This window comes from Bos indicus, chromosome 10, assembly GCF_029378745.1.
Source record: "Bos indicus isolate NIAB-ARS_2022 breed Sahiwal x Tharparkar chromosome 10, NIAB-ARS_B.indTharparkar_mat_pri_1.0, whole genome shotgun sequence".
NCBI lineage: Eukaryota > Metazoa > Chordata > Mammalia > Artiodactyla > Bovidae > Bos > Bos indicus.
The window spans coordinates 25,760,701-25,776,689 of NC_091769.1; the positions used below are offsets into that span (position 1 = coordinate 25,760,701).

Sequence of the window (15,989 nt, forward strand, 5' to 3'; positions counted from 1 at the left end):
GAACAAACTACTAAGACTTGCCAGATACTGGAAGGCCATGGCTTCTTAAAATACCTTCCAGCTGATTGATACGCTTGTTCTTGAGGTCTAGGAGTTGATTCAACCTCTCCAGTTTTGCTTCGTGATCTTTATTTTCATTATCAGCTTTTGTCATCATTGCTTCCAGTTCCTCCTGAAACGAAATAATGTCTGAACTTTGCTATCTCAGTGGCCCAGAACCGAAGGGCCCAGATAAAAAGGTGGTACTTGGTGGGCAAAGGAAAGGAGACTCCACTATCTCCTTAGCAGGGCAGATTCATCACTAGAAAAAGGCTTGGGTTCCTTACAGACCCCTCCAGGACCAATTGTGCTGTTTGTGCCAAGGGGTAGTATTTTTCCTGGGACTGGCAAAATTTGAACCCAGAAGCTTCCCACTTGCCATTTTCATTAGCTGGCCCCTTTGATTCTATTGCCAAGGTGCCATGGACATGTGTGAGCCCTCAAGTGCAAAAGACAGCACATTTGTGTTTATTTGTGTTTGCACAATACAGCATATCACCTTGCAACAGCCCTGGAAACTTGGGTCTTGCTTCATATGTGGTTCCTGTGTGCCCATTTATCTATCCCCTTCCTGTACCATCTTTCTTTGCACCTGATAACACACGTTGATTTTGCGCTGCAGAATAAGCATGTCTCTGGTCTTTTCTAGTTCCAATGTGGTCTCTGCATGCGATACTTGCAACTCACTTAACATCTGGGACAGTTTTTTTTCTTCCTGGTTTTTTGGTTCACAGGGCTACAGAGGAAAAAGCATTGGTAAAACAGAGTATAAATATGGTAGTATAGTAATAACTATTGTCTAAAGTAGCTGCTGGTAATCATAAAGTACCAGCAGCAGAATCTATTTCAAAATGTAGAAGAGAACCTGTGTTACTTCACAAGGCTCTCTACGCTAGTTACTCACATTCAACAGAAGCAGTAAGTTATACAACCTCCAATGGATGTTTGCTCTTCAGCAGATCATTGCAAATCCTCATCTAGAAAAGATTCTAAAGCTTATGAGCTGTACAGTGTGGGAAAAATCTGTGCAGTTCATGAGGCTGTCTCTACTCTTAACCTTCTCATACCCTTCCAAACAGTGTCCTCAATCAGGACAAAATGTTATTTGGTGAGTTTTCTAGTCCCTTCATCTTTTCAGCAGATATTTGCCAGGGATCCCTCTGTAGAGGAGACTTGCTTGATTAAAGATGTTCTTACCTGTATCTGAATGGTCTCTTGAAATAGAGCTGGGTGAGTGGCTGGTGCAGATTGCCTGTCAGGAGATTGGGAAAATGTGCTTATATTTTGGAGATCCTCTACTTCCTGTTTATGCTTCTGAAGCAAGCTGGTGACCTCAAGCTCCAGATCTTTGTTTTGAGCTGAGGAAAAAAAAATACAGAAAGCTGAAACTCTCTTGTTACCAACAACCACGCTAAAGTTGGCCCAAGTGTGAATTACACTTTCCCACTAATGTTTAATTCATTTTATAAGCTTGCCCTTAAAGAAGTAATTTTCTCTGATTTCTACAAAGGGATTCTAGCTTATTGACCCCGAGTTGACACTTGGACTCCAAAAACAACAAAAAACATCAGCAGAGCTATAGTACGGAATGGAGTACCAATACCACCACAGCAAAAATCAGAGCCACTTGACTGACTAGGTAGTCCAAAATTTTTGACAGGATCTCCTCAACGCTTCCCCAGCTCGGTCTGACTTCTATGCTATTGGCTCCTTGTGACACCCACCTCCACACCCACTCTGGGCATTTGGACATTTCTATGTGTGTTTCAGGGAAGGAAGGTGATCACCATTTAAACTGATCATTTCACTATCAGGGATTAGAGAGGAGGTCACATTAGATTACCCACAAGACCTCACTCGTACTTCATACATACTACAAGGATTCTTAGCACGTACTCCTAAGCTTTATTATTTTATGGTTCTTGTCTCTATTTTTCTTGATGTCATATTTCTTTTCCTCCACTCTGTCATGTGAATATACTAGAATCTGATGAAATATAAATTTGATAAGACTAAATATCAAGGTCCAGGCCAGCAAAAAGAGAGGAGACAAAGGTCTCTTTGACAGTACTTAAAAATATTCAGAGTAACTACTGTGACCCAAGAATTAAGACAGGGGGAAATGCCAGCGGTAATGAAGATCAATAATCTGCTTCTCAATTTCAGGTATCAGATGCTAAAAAAGAAAACAAAATACCTTCCAACCATCCTAAAATGACTGATGAGAAGGCAGAAAAATTCATTTTCAATACTTTCAATAAATAGTTTAAAACATTACAAATTAAGACGTGGTGTTCTCTCACATGGAAAGTCATCATGTAGGGAAAAGTATACGTGTGAGGTAGGTGTCATGCTTCCTTGATTGTCAATCTGATCTGACTGCCAATGTTCTTAGTCTAATTATCCAGTAACCCGCCCCACACACAAATAAGATCAAGAGATGGGGTTGCAGAAATGCTGGGCCAAGCTCCTTTCTCCCCTATTAGATGTAGAGGATGCCTCATTTGAGAGAGACCTACCTTTCTCTTGTGAGAGCTGAAGTAAGATTTCTCTCTTCTCCTTCATCTCAACATCCAGTTGATCCTGCAACTGAGAGACTTTCTGCTGTAGCTGTTCTCCAAGCTCATGGCTCCACTGAGGCTGATTGCTGCTATCCAGCATGCTGAAAACAGGCAGCAAGTAAGGAGGGAGAGGACAGTTGTCAGATGGACACTCGAAGTTGGGTGACAGGACGTCTTTATTACACAGTTTCGGCATCTCCTGGGCCTAGTTCATCATTCATTTCCCTACATGTTTTTTCTGCGCCTGCTTTCTCTGTAACTGTCATTTACCAACTGCTTGGAACTTTTGGGTCCTACTGAGTCGCTTAGTATCACTTCTGTTTAAGTCTCAAATAACCCCCTGAGCAAACAACCCAAGTCTTATCTATTTCCCAGGGAACTTCTCCAACATGATGGCTTGCTTTAGGCAGGGAACTGTATACCAAGACATTCTCAGGCCTGTTGGATTAGAAATAAGGAACAGAAGATTTCCTTTTTCCCTTACTCCTCTGTCTACCTTCACCAGTGGCTAGTTTAGAGAACGCTCACCTTTGAATTAGACTGTAAATTACTACTGTAGGGCAGGAACTAAACTCTCAGTGACTGCATCCTGAACACCACTTTATCTAGATGACAGGGCGGACTCATCTTCAGTGTAAAACACACAGTTTCTGATTATTTACACAAGTGAAGTTGACACTGGTAATCAAGCAATTATTTCTACTTATGTCTTTTTCCTATTTATCATTTTAATAAATGTGGTCTAAAAACAACTTGTTTAAGCTAGTCCTGAGATTTCTTGGCACTTTCTGCCCATATATTACATGATGATCTGAGAAGATAATGTTATGAATAATGAAGGGAAGAGGCCAACAGTAATGTTTGTCACAGGGAGTCTTCAAAGTGGGTAAGGCTGACACTATCTTATTTCACTGAATTGAAGAGTGTCAGTTCTTCCCAGAATGCTCCCGTGCAACCTCTCCAATTTATACCCTGCTCTCCTTAAGTTAGTCAGAAGGAATGTTTAATTTTTTAAAACTTACAGTATTTTTAATTTCAAAATACAAGAATATATATTTGTTGTGAAAAATTAAAATGATACAGAGATATTTAGAAGAAAAGCCCTATTTCAGTCCTTTCATCTCATTAAAAGTTTGTGGATCCACACACATGACATAATTTAAGTCACAACACATTATTTTGCAATTTGTATTTTCTTTTAACGGTGTATCTTAGGCATATAGGTCTAATAACTTTATATTATTTCAGTGTGGGGGTACAACATGATTTATGTAGTCAGTCCCTCTCAGAGGAAATTTTGACTGTTTCCATTTTTTTTTTTTTACTTTTACAGATTAAAATAACAATGCAGGAATATTTAACATTCTTACTACCAAGGTATCTTTGCATATACACAAGAGGATTTCTTTAGTTTTTGTTTCCAAAAAATGGGTTATCTGGCACAAAAGAGATGTACCTTTAACATTTTGATAGATAAGGTCAAATTCTCTTCCTAAAAGAGTCTGTCAATTTATATTCTCACTGTGTTGAGTACCAGTTTCCCTGTGTCCTTATCAAGACTAGGAATTATTTTTATTGTTTAAATTCAGATTGCTCTTTTCTATAACTGTTTTTTATAACAATGTTCTGAGATCTAAACTTGGTACTTACCTTTCTAAGAGTTTGTCATAATTGTCATTCAGCAATTTTCGTTCTTTTTCCAAATCTTCAACTCTCTCCTGAAACTAAGAATGATAATAGAATGCTTGAGATAAAATTTTAAAATCCACTGCCTTGCACAAGTTCTCCCTTTTCTGTTGTGGGGTGGGGACTTGTGTGGGAGATTTTCAATGTTCATCTCCATGTCTGTGAAGATCCATTCAACTAGAAAGACCTGAAGCAATTTAAGGTGGGATAGAAATTATTGGAAATAATGAGGATTCCCTGAATTAAATTTTTTATTGTTAATAAAAACATTTCTTTTGCATTTTATACAGAACCTGAGCCTGCATCATGACTTTACAGTTAGCCAGGGATTTACAAAACAGTATTATCCATCTCAACAGTGGTTCTGGGGATTAGGGAGCCATGTAAATTCAGGCAGATGTTGCGAGCGAGGAAGCAGGCACAGCAGGGGTGATTTTTAATCCTTTCTTAAAGAGAAAAGGCAGTAGAGTCTTCTGATTCATTGGAAACCTGTGCACACGGGGCTTCTAAAACAAACACTGTACTGCGAGCTCTTGGGGAAGGGCAGGATAAGAACCCTGATAAATAGATATTTGCTTGTGGCAGGGAATGAGGACGGAGGCGTACTACTGAATTAAATTTTCACGATGTCTGGGTTTCTACTGTTAGGGAAATAGCAGAACGTTATAACAGAGAAAAGACTTTGGAGAATAGTTGTTTAGTTGCAAAATCATGCTCGTCTCTTTTGTGACTCCACGGACTGTAGCCTGCCAGGCTCCTCTGTCCATTAGATTTCCCAGGCAGAAAAACAGGAGTGGGTTGCCATTTCCTTCTCCAGAGGATCTTTCCAACCCAGGGATCAAATCTGTGTCTCCTGCATTGGCAGGTGGATTCTTTACCACTAAGCCACCAGGAAAGCCAGATGTAAATATAAATCCCAGTTTTTGTTTTTTTTTTCTAGTTTTACACCATTACAATACTGTAATCTTGAGCAAATTATTTAATCACTTAGAACCTCATTTTTCTCATTTGAAAAAAAGAAAAATACCCATATTTTTGCTCAGATACACTTTTTAACATCTTTGAAATTGGGATGTAACATAAAATTGATGGTATCTTTCAATTATTGTTATTTACCTCCTTGAGGGTTATCTGCAGGATGGACACATCTTCCATTTGGCTCTTCAAGCTCACAGCCTTCTTGCTCTCCTCCTTGAGCTCTGCCCTGAGCTCATTCACCTGGCTGAGGAGGGCATTGTGGGCTGCGCCCAGGATTCCCTGATTCTGGGGCAAAAGGAAAGTTGCTCTGGGAATGTTTATAACACTCAGCAGGAAGGGTCTCAAGAAACCAACAAAAAAAAGAAACCAACAACCCCAGCATCAGCATTCCCTAATGGATGTCTCAAAGAAGGGCTTTGATTTAAAGCATGGTCCTTTGCACTGTAAAACAACCTTGTTTCTCACCCTAGCATTTCTCAGAAAGTATCATTTCCCTGTTGGTGAGGATTTTCCACTCTGGGAAACTAATTCATCACTGGAGCCTTGATTTTCCTGAAATTCAAACTCAACCCTAATTCTAAGTAAAGTGCCACCTTTCTCAATTGCCTTTATCTTCTAAGACACTTAAATGCTTTTTATGATGACATGTTTCCCTTTGTGCACCTAGCAAAGTGACATGTTAACTCTAGAAGTTAAATGCATTTTTCTGATGGAGCCTTCTGAAAGGAACAGCTGTGGCTAATCATGCAAGGAACTCGACTTTAGTGACCCTTAATCATGGACATTTACCTAGCTTCACCTGTACCCCACTCACAGAGGTACAAATATTTAATAACACCAGAGAAGGTTTGCAACAATTTTGCTGTATCTCACCACCTCAGGCATGCTAGAGGACTACTCCTGGGAAAAATTCTCTGTAGCAATAGGCTCAAAAATACTGTTTCAAATATTTCTTAACTCAGACCTTATATTTTAATTTTTGTGAAAACAATGCAATCTGTATTTTCTGATAATAGTGACAGTATCATTTGTCTTAATAAAAATAACATGTTTGATTTAGTTGGCTAAATTCTGGTGTTACATTACTTGAAGATTCATTTGGGTTTCATTCCTCTGACTATCAAGAAATAGAGATTTAAGGAATCTTTATTAAGTACCTTATGGAGCAGAGTTTCATATGCCTGAAAGAAAGAAATAGATGTTATTCTATTGATATACCAAGTTGATATTTATTTTGATGTTTATCTCTGTAATACAAATGTTTAAATATTTATTTTAAAAGATGTAATGAACATTTCCCATAAATCAAGTCAATCTGTGTGCCTGTTTACTAACTGCTGCTCCTATCCCTGATCTAGCTTGCCAGGCAGTCTGTGAATATAATAGATTATGGCGTTTCTTTACAAGGGTCAGTTATGCAAATTTGCATTGCATTTGGTGGATTTTCCAAGAAAAAAGTATTTTTATTTTTAAACTAGGTGCTATCTCTTTACTCATCATGCTTCAGAAAGGTCACTTTACAGTTTTGGAAACGGAAATAACAACAATAACCAAACTCACAGCAACAGCTACTATTATTGGCTGAGTAATTACTATGTGTTACATGTTACCGTCTGTTTCATTATCTCTTATATTATGATCATCGTAATTCTTTCACATATATTATGTCATTTAATATTTACAGCAAATCTGAGAGGTACTATTATCTAAACTTTAAAAATAAGAAACTCAAAGTTCAGAGAGCTAAGTCACTTGACCAGAATCACACAGCTTTCAAGAGACTGAGGGAGAGCTATACCTCAGCCTGACTCCAGAGTCTGTACTACTGACCTCATGTCACTGATAGAGATTAAGAGGATGAAAACTTATCTTAGTGTATGTGTAATAAAATATGACTAGAAAAAACAAACTGTAAAATCTACATTTAAAAAAATTATTCACCACTTTAGGTCATCTTTACCACTAATATGAGTAAGGATATTCAATTTAGAACGGCTTTCTCCCTTTTTTCCTTCAATGCAATGGAGGAATGGATGGATTTTTTAAATATATAATTTCACAAATTAGCTATTTACCCATATGATTTTAAAATATCTTCCTGCCAAGATTTCCCATCCTTTCAGTGTTACCAAAATTATTCAACTCAAAAGAATACGTGCATATGCACAGTTCTTACAAAATACAGTTTTGGAGGTTGACCTTGTAAAGATACCTTTGTGCTACATTGCTTCAGTTGTGTCCAACTCTGAGACCCTAAGGAGTGCAGCCTGCCAGGCTCCTCTGTCTATGGGATTCTCTAGGCAAGAGTACTGTAGTGGGTTGCCATGCCCTCCTCCAGGGAATCTTCCGACCCAGGAATCAAACCTGGGCCTCCTGCATTACAGGCAGATTCTTTACTGCTGAGCCATCAGGGAAGCCCCAAAGATGCCTTTAGTCCTCATTAAAACAGACATACCAAGGGCAGAACCAACTGTAGCTAATTTCACTGAATGGCACCACCATCATTTAATCACCCAAGCTAGAGATGCAGGAGTTCTCTTTCTCCTTTTCCCTCACCACTCTGCTTTGGTGATAGTCTATTCTTCTAGTTCTGGACCTCTAACACAGTCCTTTCTCTGTGAGCCTCTTTCACTGCCTTGGTTGGGACCCACATCCTGAATCCCCTAGATCACTGCACTCATCTTTTTTGCTGATTTCTTTGCCTTCAGTCTTACACCAGCCAACCTATCATTCACGCAGCTGCCAGGTCATCTTTCCTAGTAGTTTTGTCATTTTTGAGAAGTTCAAAATTTCAGAAAAGTATAAGTACTATCATAACAGTCATCTATAATCCCACTACTCAGAATTAATTATTATTAGTACTTTATAATCAGAGAAGGCAATGGCAACCCACTCCAGTACTCTTGCCTGGAAAATCCCATGGACGGAGGAGCCTGGTAGGCTGCAGTCCATGGGGTCTCGAAGAGTCAGACACAACTGAGCGACTTCACTTTCACTTTTCACTTTCATGCACTGGAGAAGGAAATGGCAACCCACTCCGGTGTTCTTGCCTGGAGAATCCCAGGGACAGAGGAGCCTAGTGGGCTGCCGTCTATGGGGTCGCACAGAGTCGGACACGACTGAAGTGACTTAGCAGCAGTACTTTATAATAGTTTTTTGGAAGTATCATTTCTTTATTAAAATGTATTTCAAAATATTTTGGACATGTAAAAAAAGGCAAACTGATCTCTTTGGGGGAAAAAACTGATGATCAACTTGATTAAAACCTTTCTGCAGCTCTCCACTGTCTATAGGATAAAGTCTAAATTCCTGCTAAGAGCTCCATGACCTGCTCCCTGATGTTTCTCACCTCTGTGCCTTGGCCTACACCACTCTACCTCTGGAAAGCCCTTCTCTTTCTCTTGCACACTCATTAACATGTGCTAAACTGTCAGTGTTCAGCTCAGGAGTAGAATCCCTTATGAATCCTCTTCAGATCCTGCAGCCCATCCTCCGGTGGATCCAACGACCCTTTTGTTTTCCTCTCATGCCCTGCTTGGCGATAGTTGTACTTGTCTACATCTTGTCTTCTCACTTTTACAAGTTCCTTGAAGGAAGGAGCTGTATTATCTTTTTAACCTTTGTATCCAGTGCTTTGCACAGTTCCTGGTAGTCAATAAATGTTTATTCAGTAAAATAATGGTGCCAATTTATTATTATTATTAGACTCTTGATGCCCTATTTCTACCATTCAGATATAAGTTTCTATTGCATGGTAGTGAGAAGAGTGTGAACCTTGATTCCAGATAAACCTGGACCCAAATTCTGCTCTTCTTCTTACTATTTTTATAACTTGAGCAAGTTATTTAACTTCTTTGTGGCTCAGTTCCCTCACCTGTTAAATGTTACCTGTTAAACTTACCTTGACGGTTGTTGTCCGGCTTAGATGACTCTAAGTACCTAGGACAGAGTCCATCACATAGAAAGTGCTCAGTAACCTGGTTTCCTTCCTCTCCCCTATGACTGCTCTTGGCTTCCCAAGTTTAGTTAAACTCTGGTTGTGGTCTCTGGCTTGGAACTTAATCTGACACAAGTTGCCCCCACTTAATTCCACCTTCGTGGGCAGGGCTTGAGTTGTAAGGCTTGGATTTGAACATCACCTGTGGATTTGTGACTTTTGACAAGCAACTCAGCTTCTTTCCTTTCTGGTCTCCCACGTGTAAATGGAGAAAATAACACAATTTTCTTAACTAATTGATTTCACCCCCCCAAAAAAAGCACAGCTGAAGATGGCAACTCACGGCCTGAACTTCTGTTAATTGTGCCTTTGTCACTGCCAAAGAGGTATTCCTTTCATGCAAGAGCTTCTTAAGTCGAATCAGCTGTATATTCTCTTTAATGGAAGCTCTGGAGAAAGAAGACAGTACTAAAATACCATCTGTGAATGGAGAGTGTTAAGGACCTTTCCCCTCTGTGGGTACGGACAGGGACACAAAGGAAGATGGTTATTTCTGAACCTAAGAGACCATGTTTTCTATATTATTTGAAAGGCACTAGGGGAGGATTTGGGTTCACTACACTCTGTGTCAGCGATTTCCAGGCCTAGCTGGTTATTAGAATCATCTGGTGCAATCTTTAATCTTAACACTGTCTCAACTCCTCCCCCAATTAATTGAAAGGGAGTCTCTGGGGTGGGACACAGGCATCTGTGGCTAAGCCTTCAGGTTTAAAACTTATGTCCATACAGAAACATGGATGTGGATTTTACAACAGTTTCACTCATAACTGTCAAAATTTGGAAGCTACCAAGATGTTCTTCAATAGGTGAGTGGCTAAATAAACTGTGATACATCCAGACAATGAAATGTGATTCAGTGCTAAAAAGAAATGAACTATCAAGCCACGAAAAGGAGGAAACTTAACGGCACATTGCTAAGTGAAAGAAGCCAATCTAAAAAAACAACATACTGTATGATTCCAACTAGATGAAGTTCTGGGAAAGGCAAAGCTATGAGGACAGTAAAAAGAGCAGTGGTGCCAGGGGGAAGGGGGAAGGAAGGGATGAGCAGGCAGAGCACAAAGGATTTTTAGGGCAGTGAAACTACTCTGTACGATACTATAACACTGGACACGGGATTAAATAATTGTCCAAACCCAGAGAATGCACAACACCAAGAGTAACTGTAAGGTAAGTTATGGACTTTGGGTGATTTTTGTGATGTGTCCCTGTAGACTGATCCATTGTTACAAATGTATCCCTCTGCTGTGCGATGTTGACAATGAGGGAGGTTTGGGTGTGTGGGGGAGGGCGGGGAAGATGAGACAGGGAGACCTCTCTACTTTATGCTCAACTCTGTTGTGAACCTAAACTGCTCTAAAAAAATTAAGTCTGTTTTTTTAAGCTTTCCAGGGGCTGAAGCAGAATGGTGGCTGAGAACCCCCATCTGGTGATAAGGATGAAATATTTTTCCTTCTATAAAGTGAAGCAACCAAACTTTTATTATACATAAATATTCCTTTCAAGTTAATCGATTCCGTAATCCACTTGTGCCTCCAAGGTCTACTTCTCAGCGTGAATTTAATCCCAAACATTCTCTATTCCCCTGAGATGGGTGAAAGGTGCCAAGCAGAACCTTTTTCAGTTCATTTGGGACATGGAATTCCACACTCTTACCGAAGCTCTGTGGCCTTCTGAGTACTCTCCAAAGAGCTTCTCTGTGCAAAATTTTCATCTTTGGACCACATTTTCTCAGGAGACTTGGGTGGTTCTTCCACTTGCATGGTATCGCTGGTCATAAGGTGGCCACTGTTGGGCATGCATAGACTAATGAGCTTAGTCATAATTATATGACTTTGCTAAAAGAGATTTTCCTGTTAGAATTAGGAACATTAAACACAAAAAGAATAAATAGAAACCCCTGTTATAGGGGTTTAGAACTAGGTTCTCATATATATATATTTTTTTTTTTAATTAGGGGAGTTAGTAATCTTGGCATGTGTGGAGGATAATCTTACAAAGTGTAGGTTTCCAGTGTCAAACAGAAATATAAGTTAATTATGACCTAAGGGGGAAGTATAGGGAGAAGGAATATCTTCAATTAAGGAAAGGGCCTTTATTTTCCTTTCCTTGGAAGATAGAGAGGTGCTTATTTTCCATTTTTAAGCAATGAAGTTGGAATTTGACTTAGGGATGACTTTCTGGAACGACTCAAAAGTGGCAGGGTTCACTTGTTCCCCAAATGAAGTTTTTCCAATTAAAGGTGAAAGAGTAACAGCACAGGATAAAAGAAGAGAACTCACAGTTCGCTGGGTTCACTGGCTACTTCACCTCTGGCTTTTTCATTTGTCACATGTTCCTTGAATGTGGGAGGGGCTGTGTAGCTCAGCCTGTCCCTTGACTCTGAAAGTTTATAGACAGAAGATGCAGCCTCTGGCAAGAAGATTTCTCCAGAACTCTGGCTAGAAATGGAACCCCAAGTCCTGAAGGTAGGGAGACTTGAGACCTGGGGGAAGTCCTTATATGACCAATGATCCAGAGGAGGGGTTCTCAGTTTTTACTCTTGCACTAATGATTTAATAAGTTAGCAGGACTATAGGCTCTTGGGTAAGCAAGAATAAATGGGAAGAAGAAAGAGCAGGGACTGTGTGTCTACTCTTACGTATCTTTGTTTCTAGTGCCTAGTATATAATCGGTATTCTATAGTGCTGAAGTTAAACTGAGCTGAACTTCAAACAAATTTTTTTAATTTTTCTCCTTTTAGCTGTTTACACAAAGATTTTGTTGGCTCAAGAAGGGACCTTGAAAATATAGAACTGTGCTAAACAAAACCTAACACTGAGTCCCCAGGGCCCAGACACCTTATTTCCATTAACCCAAAAGGGGATGAGTAAGCCAGGTGAAGGAGGCACATACAGCACTGTATTTAATTGAACATTGGGTTCCATAGCAGTCAGAGATACTTAGCCACTTGGGATACAGGAAGAGGAGAAACTGCAGCTCCTCAATTAGCAGCCTGGACTTTAGGAATGGGCTTTGGGAATCTCTGAACCCATGCAGTTGTATGCAAAGTTTGTCTATGTGTATGAGCAGTTTTCTTGGGAGGAGGCCTAGCTTTTGCTCATGGTTTCAAAGGAGTCTCTTTCCCCCCAAAAGATGAAGAACCCCAATTTTAGAGGCATAAATCACTGCCCAGAGTCCCATAGTCCCAGGAGAGGGGCAGGTCTTAAGATCACTGCCACTCACACCTGAGCAGGTCATCAAAGTTATCTGTTTTCTGATCCCTACAAAACTTGACCAGCAATTTTCCCTTTTCCATTGTCTGATTCTCCTCTCAATAGAACCGCATGGTGAAGTGAGAATTTTGAACCTGACATCCTACTCAAGGGGGAAAAAAAAGATTTTGGAGAATAGAGAGGAACGAGAACAAAAGAGCAAAATGGGGGTGGTGGGCGGAATACAGCAGTAGGAGGAAAATGTGGCTGGCAAATCAATCCTTCCAGCGTTTTGACTCTGTCGGGGATTTGGCGCCGAGCCTCACCTCTTTTGGGTTTCTCTGCCTCCGGTGCCCCGGCGGTGTGGAGCTGTCTGTGTCCCGCGTGGACGCGAGGCTGGGTGCGGCGGGGAGCAGGGGGGCCCACGCGCTGGAACTGCAGCTGGAGCCCGGGCAGCGGGGCACGCTGGTGCTTGATGGGGCGCTGCCGCCACTCTGCGTTCCGCCGCCGTTTAGCGGGCTCCCGGAGCTCTGGCTCCGCCGCCGCCGCCTCGGCCCGCAGGCCCCGGCCTGAGGCGGTTAACCGGAGCAAGGCTGTTCTCATCCTGTGGGCAAAAGGAGAGCTGGTCGATCCTGCCTTCTTCTTCTATGACAGCGATTATCTCTACAGTTTATTTGGTGGCAAGTAATCTGAATTGATCTCGGATATAAAAATTAATTTTCTGCCCCCAGTGACCATGATGTATTAATATAGACTATATATATAATTGTGTATATTTATTTTTAAATTATATGTACAGTCTTCTGTATTAATACATCATGGTCATTATAAACCATAAAAGTACTAAGTTAACAGGAGATAATTAAATATAAGTAGAAATTTTAATATTTACTTCTCCAGTCCCAACTGTTCACACATTCCTCTATATATGCTCACTCTAAAAATTATTCCTGTATTAGTCCCCCTGGGTACACTGAGCATTACCTACAATGGATAGTCAATCACTATTTATTATCTTGACCTGAAATCATACTTTTAAATGTTACCATGAGATTCTGTGGTCCCAGCGCCTGCCAGTTCTGACACTGACTACGTTGCCTGGGGCATGTCATTAACCATTTGGGTTCAGTTTCCTCATCTATAAATACAGGTACCTGCCTCATTAAATTGTTTGGAAAAGGGCATGGCAACCCACCCCAGTATTCTTGCCTGGAGAATCCCATGGACAGAGGAGCCTGGCAGGCTACAGTCCATAGGGTTGCAAAGAGTATGACATGACTGAAGCAACTTAGCACACACGCATGCATTGTATTTTTATGAGGATTAAATATGTTAATATATATAAAGGACTTAGTGATGGTGCACTGTAAGCACAGTAGGTTGTTGTTTAGTTGTTAAGTTGTGTCCCATTCTTTTGCCCACCAGGCTCCCCTGTCCATGGGGCAAGAATACTGGAGTGGGTTGCCATTTCCTTCTCCAGGGGATCTTCCTGATCCAGGGATCAAACCCACATCTTCTGCATTGGCCAGCAGATTCTTTACCATTGAGTCACCAGGGAAGTCCTGGAGGAGTCAGCAATTATTATTATTATGCATCATTATGTCCAAATAAAGAAATCAAGGCATTAAACAGCTAGGTAACTTGCCCAGAGTCAGAGGGGATAGTATCCAGTTTAGTCACTTACTATCTATAACCTCAAGTACTTTTTGGTTATCAACCAAGAAACAAGATCCTTTGGCCCATGTAACCATCTGACTTCACTGGATTCTCAAGTGAATTTATATTGGATTCTCACAATATAAAAGAATCCCCAACTCTGAAGTGTGATGACATACAGCAGAAACCTGCAATCTCGTAAATTCTAAATGAAACTCTGAACCACTCTTGGGGGTTACCAAGAAGAATGCAAAAAGCTGTTGCTGACTTTGGGAAGTTGGTGTGACATAGCTAGTCCTCAGTGTTGTTTGAAGGTGGCCTGGCATTCACAGCCACATTCACAGCTAGGCCCTGTTATTGTGCTTTTGGATGTAATCTCACAGAACGCCAACGTCACACAAGATCACTCTGAGACCATGACAGAGTGATACCAAAGAAGTCTGCTGCGTACTTCTGTTTCAGCTCAGACAAAAACAAGGTCACTGTCTCATCCACAAAATACCAAACATACTCTCTCCTGGCTAACATGAGTGACTGCTGCTGCTTTCCCAGTTACAGCTTTAGCCTCACTCTAGTCTAGCCTCCCTGTAGATAAGATTTACTGAGATATCAAAACACAAAATTGTCCCTGCTTTCTGACAGTACCAAGTCTAGAGCAAATTTCTGTTACCTTGGAGCCTCCCCAAAATCACCCAGCTGAAGCCCAAATCCTATGATAGACTCTTTCTAACACAGTCTTAGCGAGATGCCCATGGTGTGCACTTTTTCTAGCTACAACAGTAAAAAAACAAACTTGCCCAACTATAGGTGTGTTCCTAATGGTCTTTGGCTGGGAAGCATTGACACCAATATCTTTAAAATGTGTCCTAGAGATTAACCCTAGACTTTCAGAACTCTTTTATTCTCCCCATCTAGTTATTTACCCACCCTCCATCTCAGATTTCTTTCCAGGTCTGTACCCAAAAGATACACTTTTGAAAGCCAGTACCCTAAAATCACTAAGTAGGGTATATTTTGGAGTTAAGAGCTTTCAGCTCTGCCATTCATTAGCTATGACCTTGGGCAAGTTATATAACCTCTTTGTGCTCCCTTTCCTTCTTGATAATGCTTCTTTCATTATATTAAATGAGTTAACATATATAAAGCACATATTACATGTCTGCATATCAGAAATGATCAACGCAATTTTGAGTTTTGCTTTATAAATAAAAACCCCTTTTCTTACTTGCCCCTGTAGTCTTTAGTCCTTTGAGATTTTGTCCATTCCCCTGTCTCCATTCTCTCTTTTGTGACCAGGGCAGAAGCCTGCCCAGTCTCTTGCTCTCTGGTTGGAATAGCTCTGATGATGCTTTATGGTCTAATGGCCACAGACTATTGATGCATTTGGCAAGAAAACAAAATAAAGCAATATTGCTTCGAAAATAATTTTTGGCGTTAACCATCTTTGCCATTTGAACTGTTTTCTGGTGTAGACATCTCAGGAAGATGCATTCTTTTTTGTTTATTGCAGTGAAGGTCTGATATAGACGCAGCTTTTAAAGACGTAAGAAGGACTCTGGGTACCTTTTGATCTCATCTTGTTGCTTCCAAAAAAGCTCCTTCACCAACATGTGCTCTTCACGAAGACGAAACAAACTGTCCTCCAATTCATCCTGAGTCATCCTGCTCAAGGGTGGTTGAGTTTTTGTATTCTTACCTAAAGTCCAGGAAGAGGGTAAATAGAGATTATTCTTATATGTAATGTCTTTAACTCATCATATCTCTGGCTGCGTCTTGTCCAGAGGGCTTGAATCTATTTCGAGTCATGTGATTAAGAGGAAATTCATGAAGTATATGAAATGTACACTAATGGACCACTTAATCATTCTACGTCACTCT

The 15,989-nt window shown here is 40.5% G+C and overlaps 2 protein-coding genes across 4 annotated transcripts in view; both read right to left on the minus strand.

The window, feature by feature from the left end:
- The window catches only part of LOC109564268 (RPGR interacting protein 1), a 36,957-nt gene extending 34,004 nt beyond the window's left edge, over positions 1-2,953 (minus strand). Inside the window, exons 1-4 of one of the 3 annotated variants that reach the window (XM_070797149.1) lie at positions 2,559-2,953; positions 1,237-1,397; positions 632-775; positions 22-172 (exon numbers count right to left, since the gene is read on the minus strand). In XM_070797149.1, the coding sequence (XP_070653250.1) occupies positions 22-172; positions 632-775; positions 1,237-1,397; positions 2,559-2,796 (694 nt within the window). In that variant the 5' untranslated portion in view covers positions 2,797-2,953. The remainder of the gene's footprint in view (positions 1-21; positions 173-631; positions 776-1,236; positions 1,398-2,558) is intronic. The other 2 variants (XM_070797150.1, XM_070797148.1) reach the window with 2 other exon arrangements.
- A 409-nt stretch (positions 2,954-3,362) lies between these two features.
- LOC139185447 (X-linked retinitis pigmentosa GTPase regulator-interacting protein 1-like) lies at positions 3,363-15,772 on the minus strand. Its single transcript, XM_070798047.1, has 9 exons — positions 15,675-15,772; positions 12,782-13,059; positions 11,544-11,643; positions 10,918-11,049; positions 9,545-9,650; positions 6,422-6,445; positions 5,403-5,549; positions 4,251-4,324; positions 3,363-3,411 (listed from the first exon to the last, which is right to left on the minus strand). Exons 1-9 carry the CDS (start codon positions 15,770-15,772, stop codon positions 3,363-3,365), a joined length of 1,008 nt encoding a protein of 335 aa, XP_070654148.1.
- Positions 15,773-15,989: the final 217 nt, after the last annotated feature.

Coding starts and splice junctions, on each gene's coding strand:
- LOC139185447 (XM_070798047.1), bottom strand. CDS start 15,772: ATGACTCAGGATGAATTGGAGGACAGTTTGTTTCGTCTTCGTGAAGAG. Junction 11,050..11,543: donor GCCAGTGAACCCAGCGAACT/GTGAGTTCTCTT, acceptor CATGCCCAACAG/TGGCCACCTTATGACCAGCG. Junction 6,446..9,544: donor AATTAACAGAAGTTCAGGCC/GTGAGTTGCCAT, acceptor TCTTTCTTTCAG/GCATATGAAACTCTGCTCCA.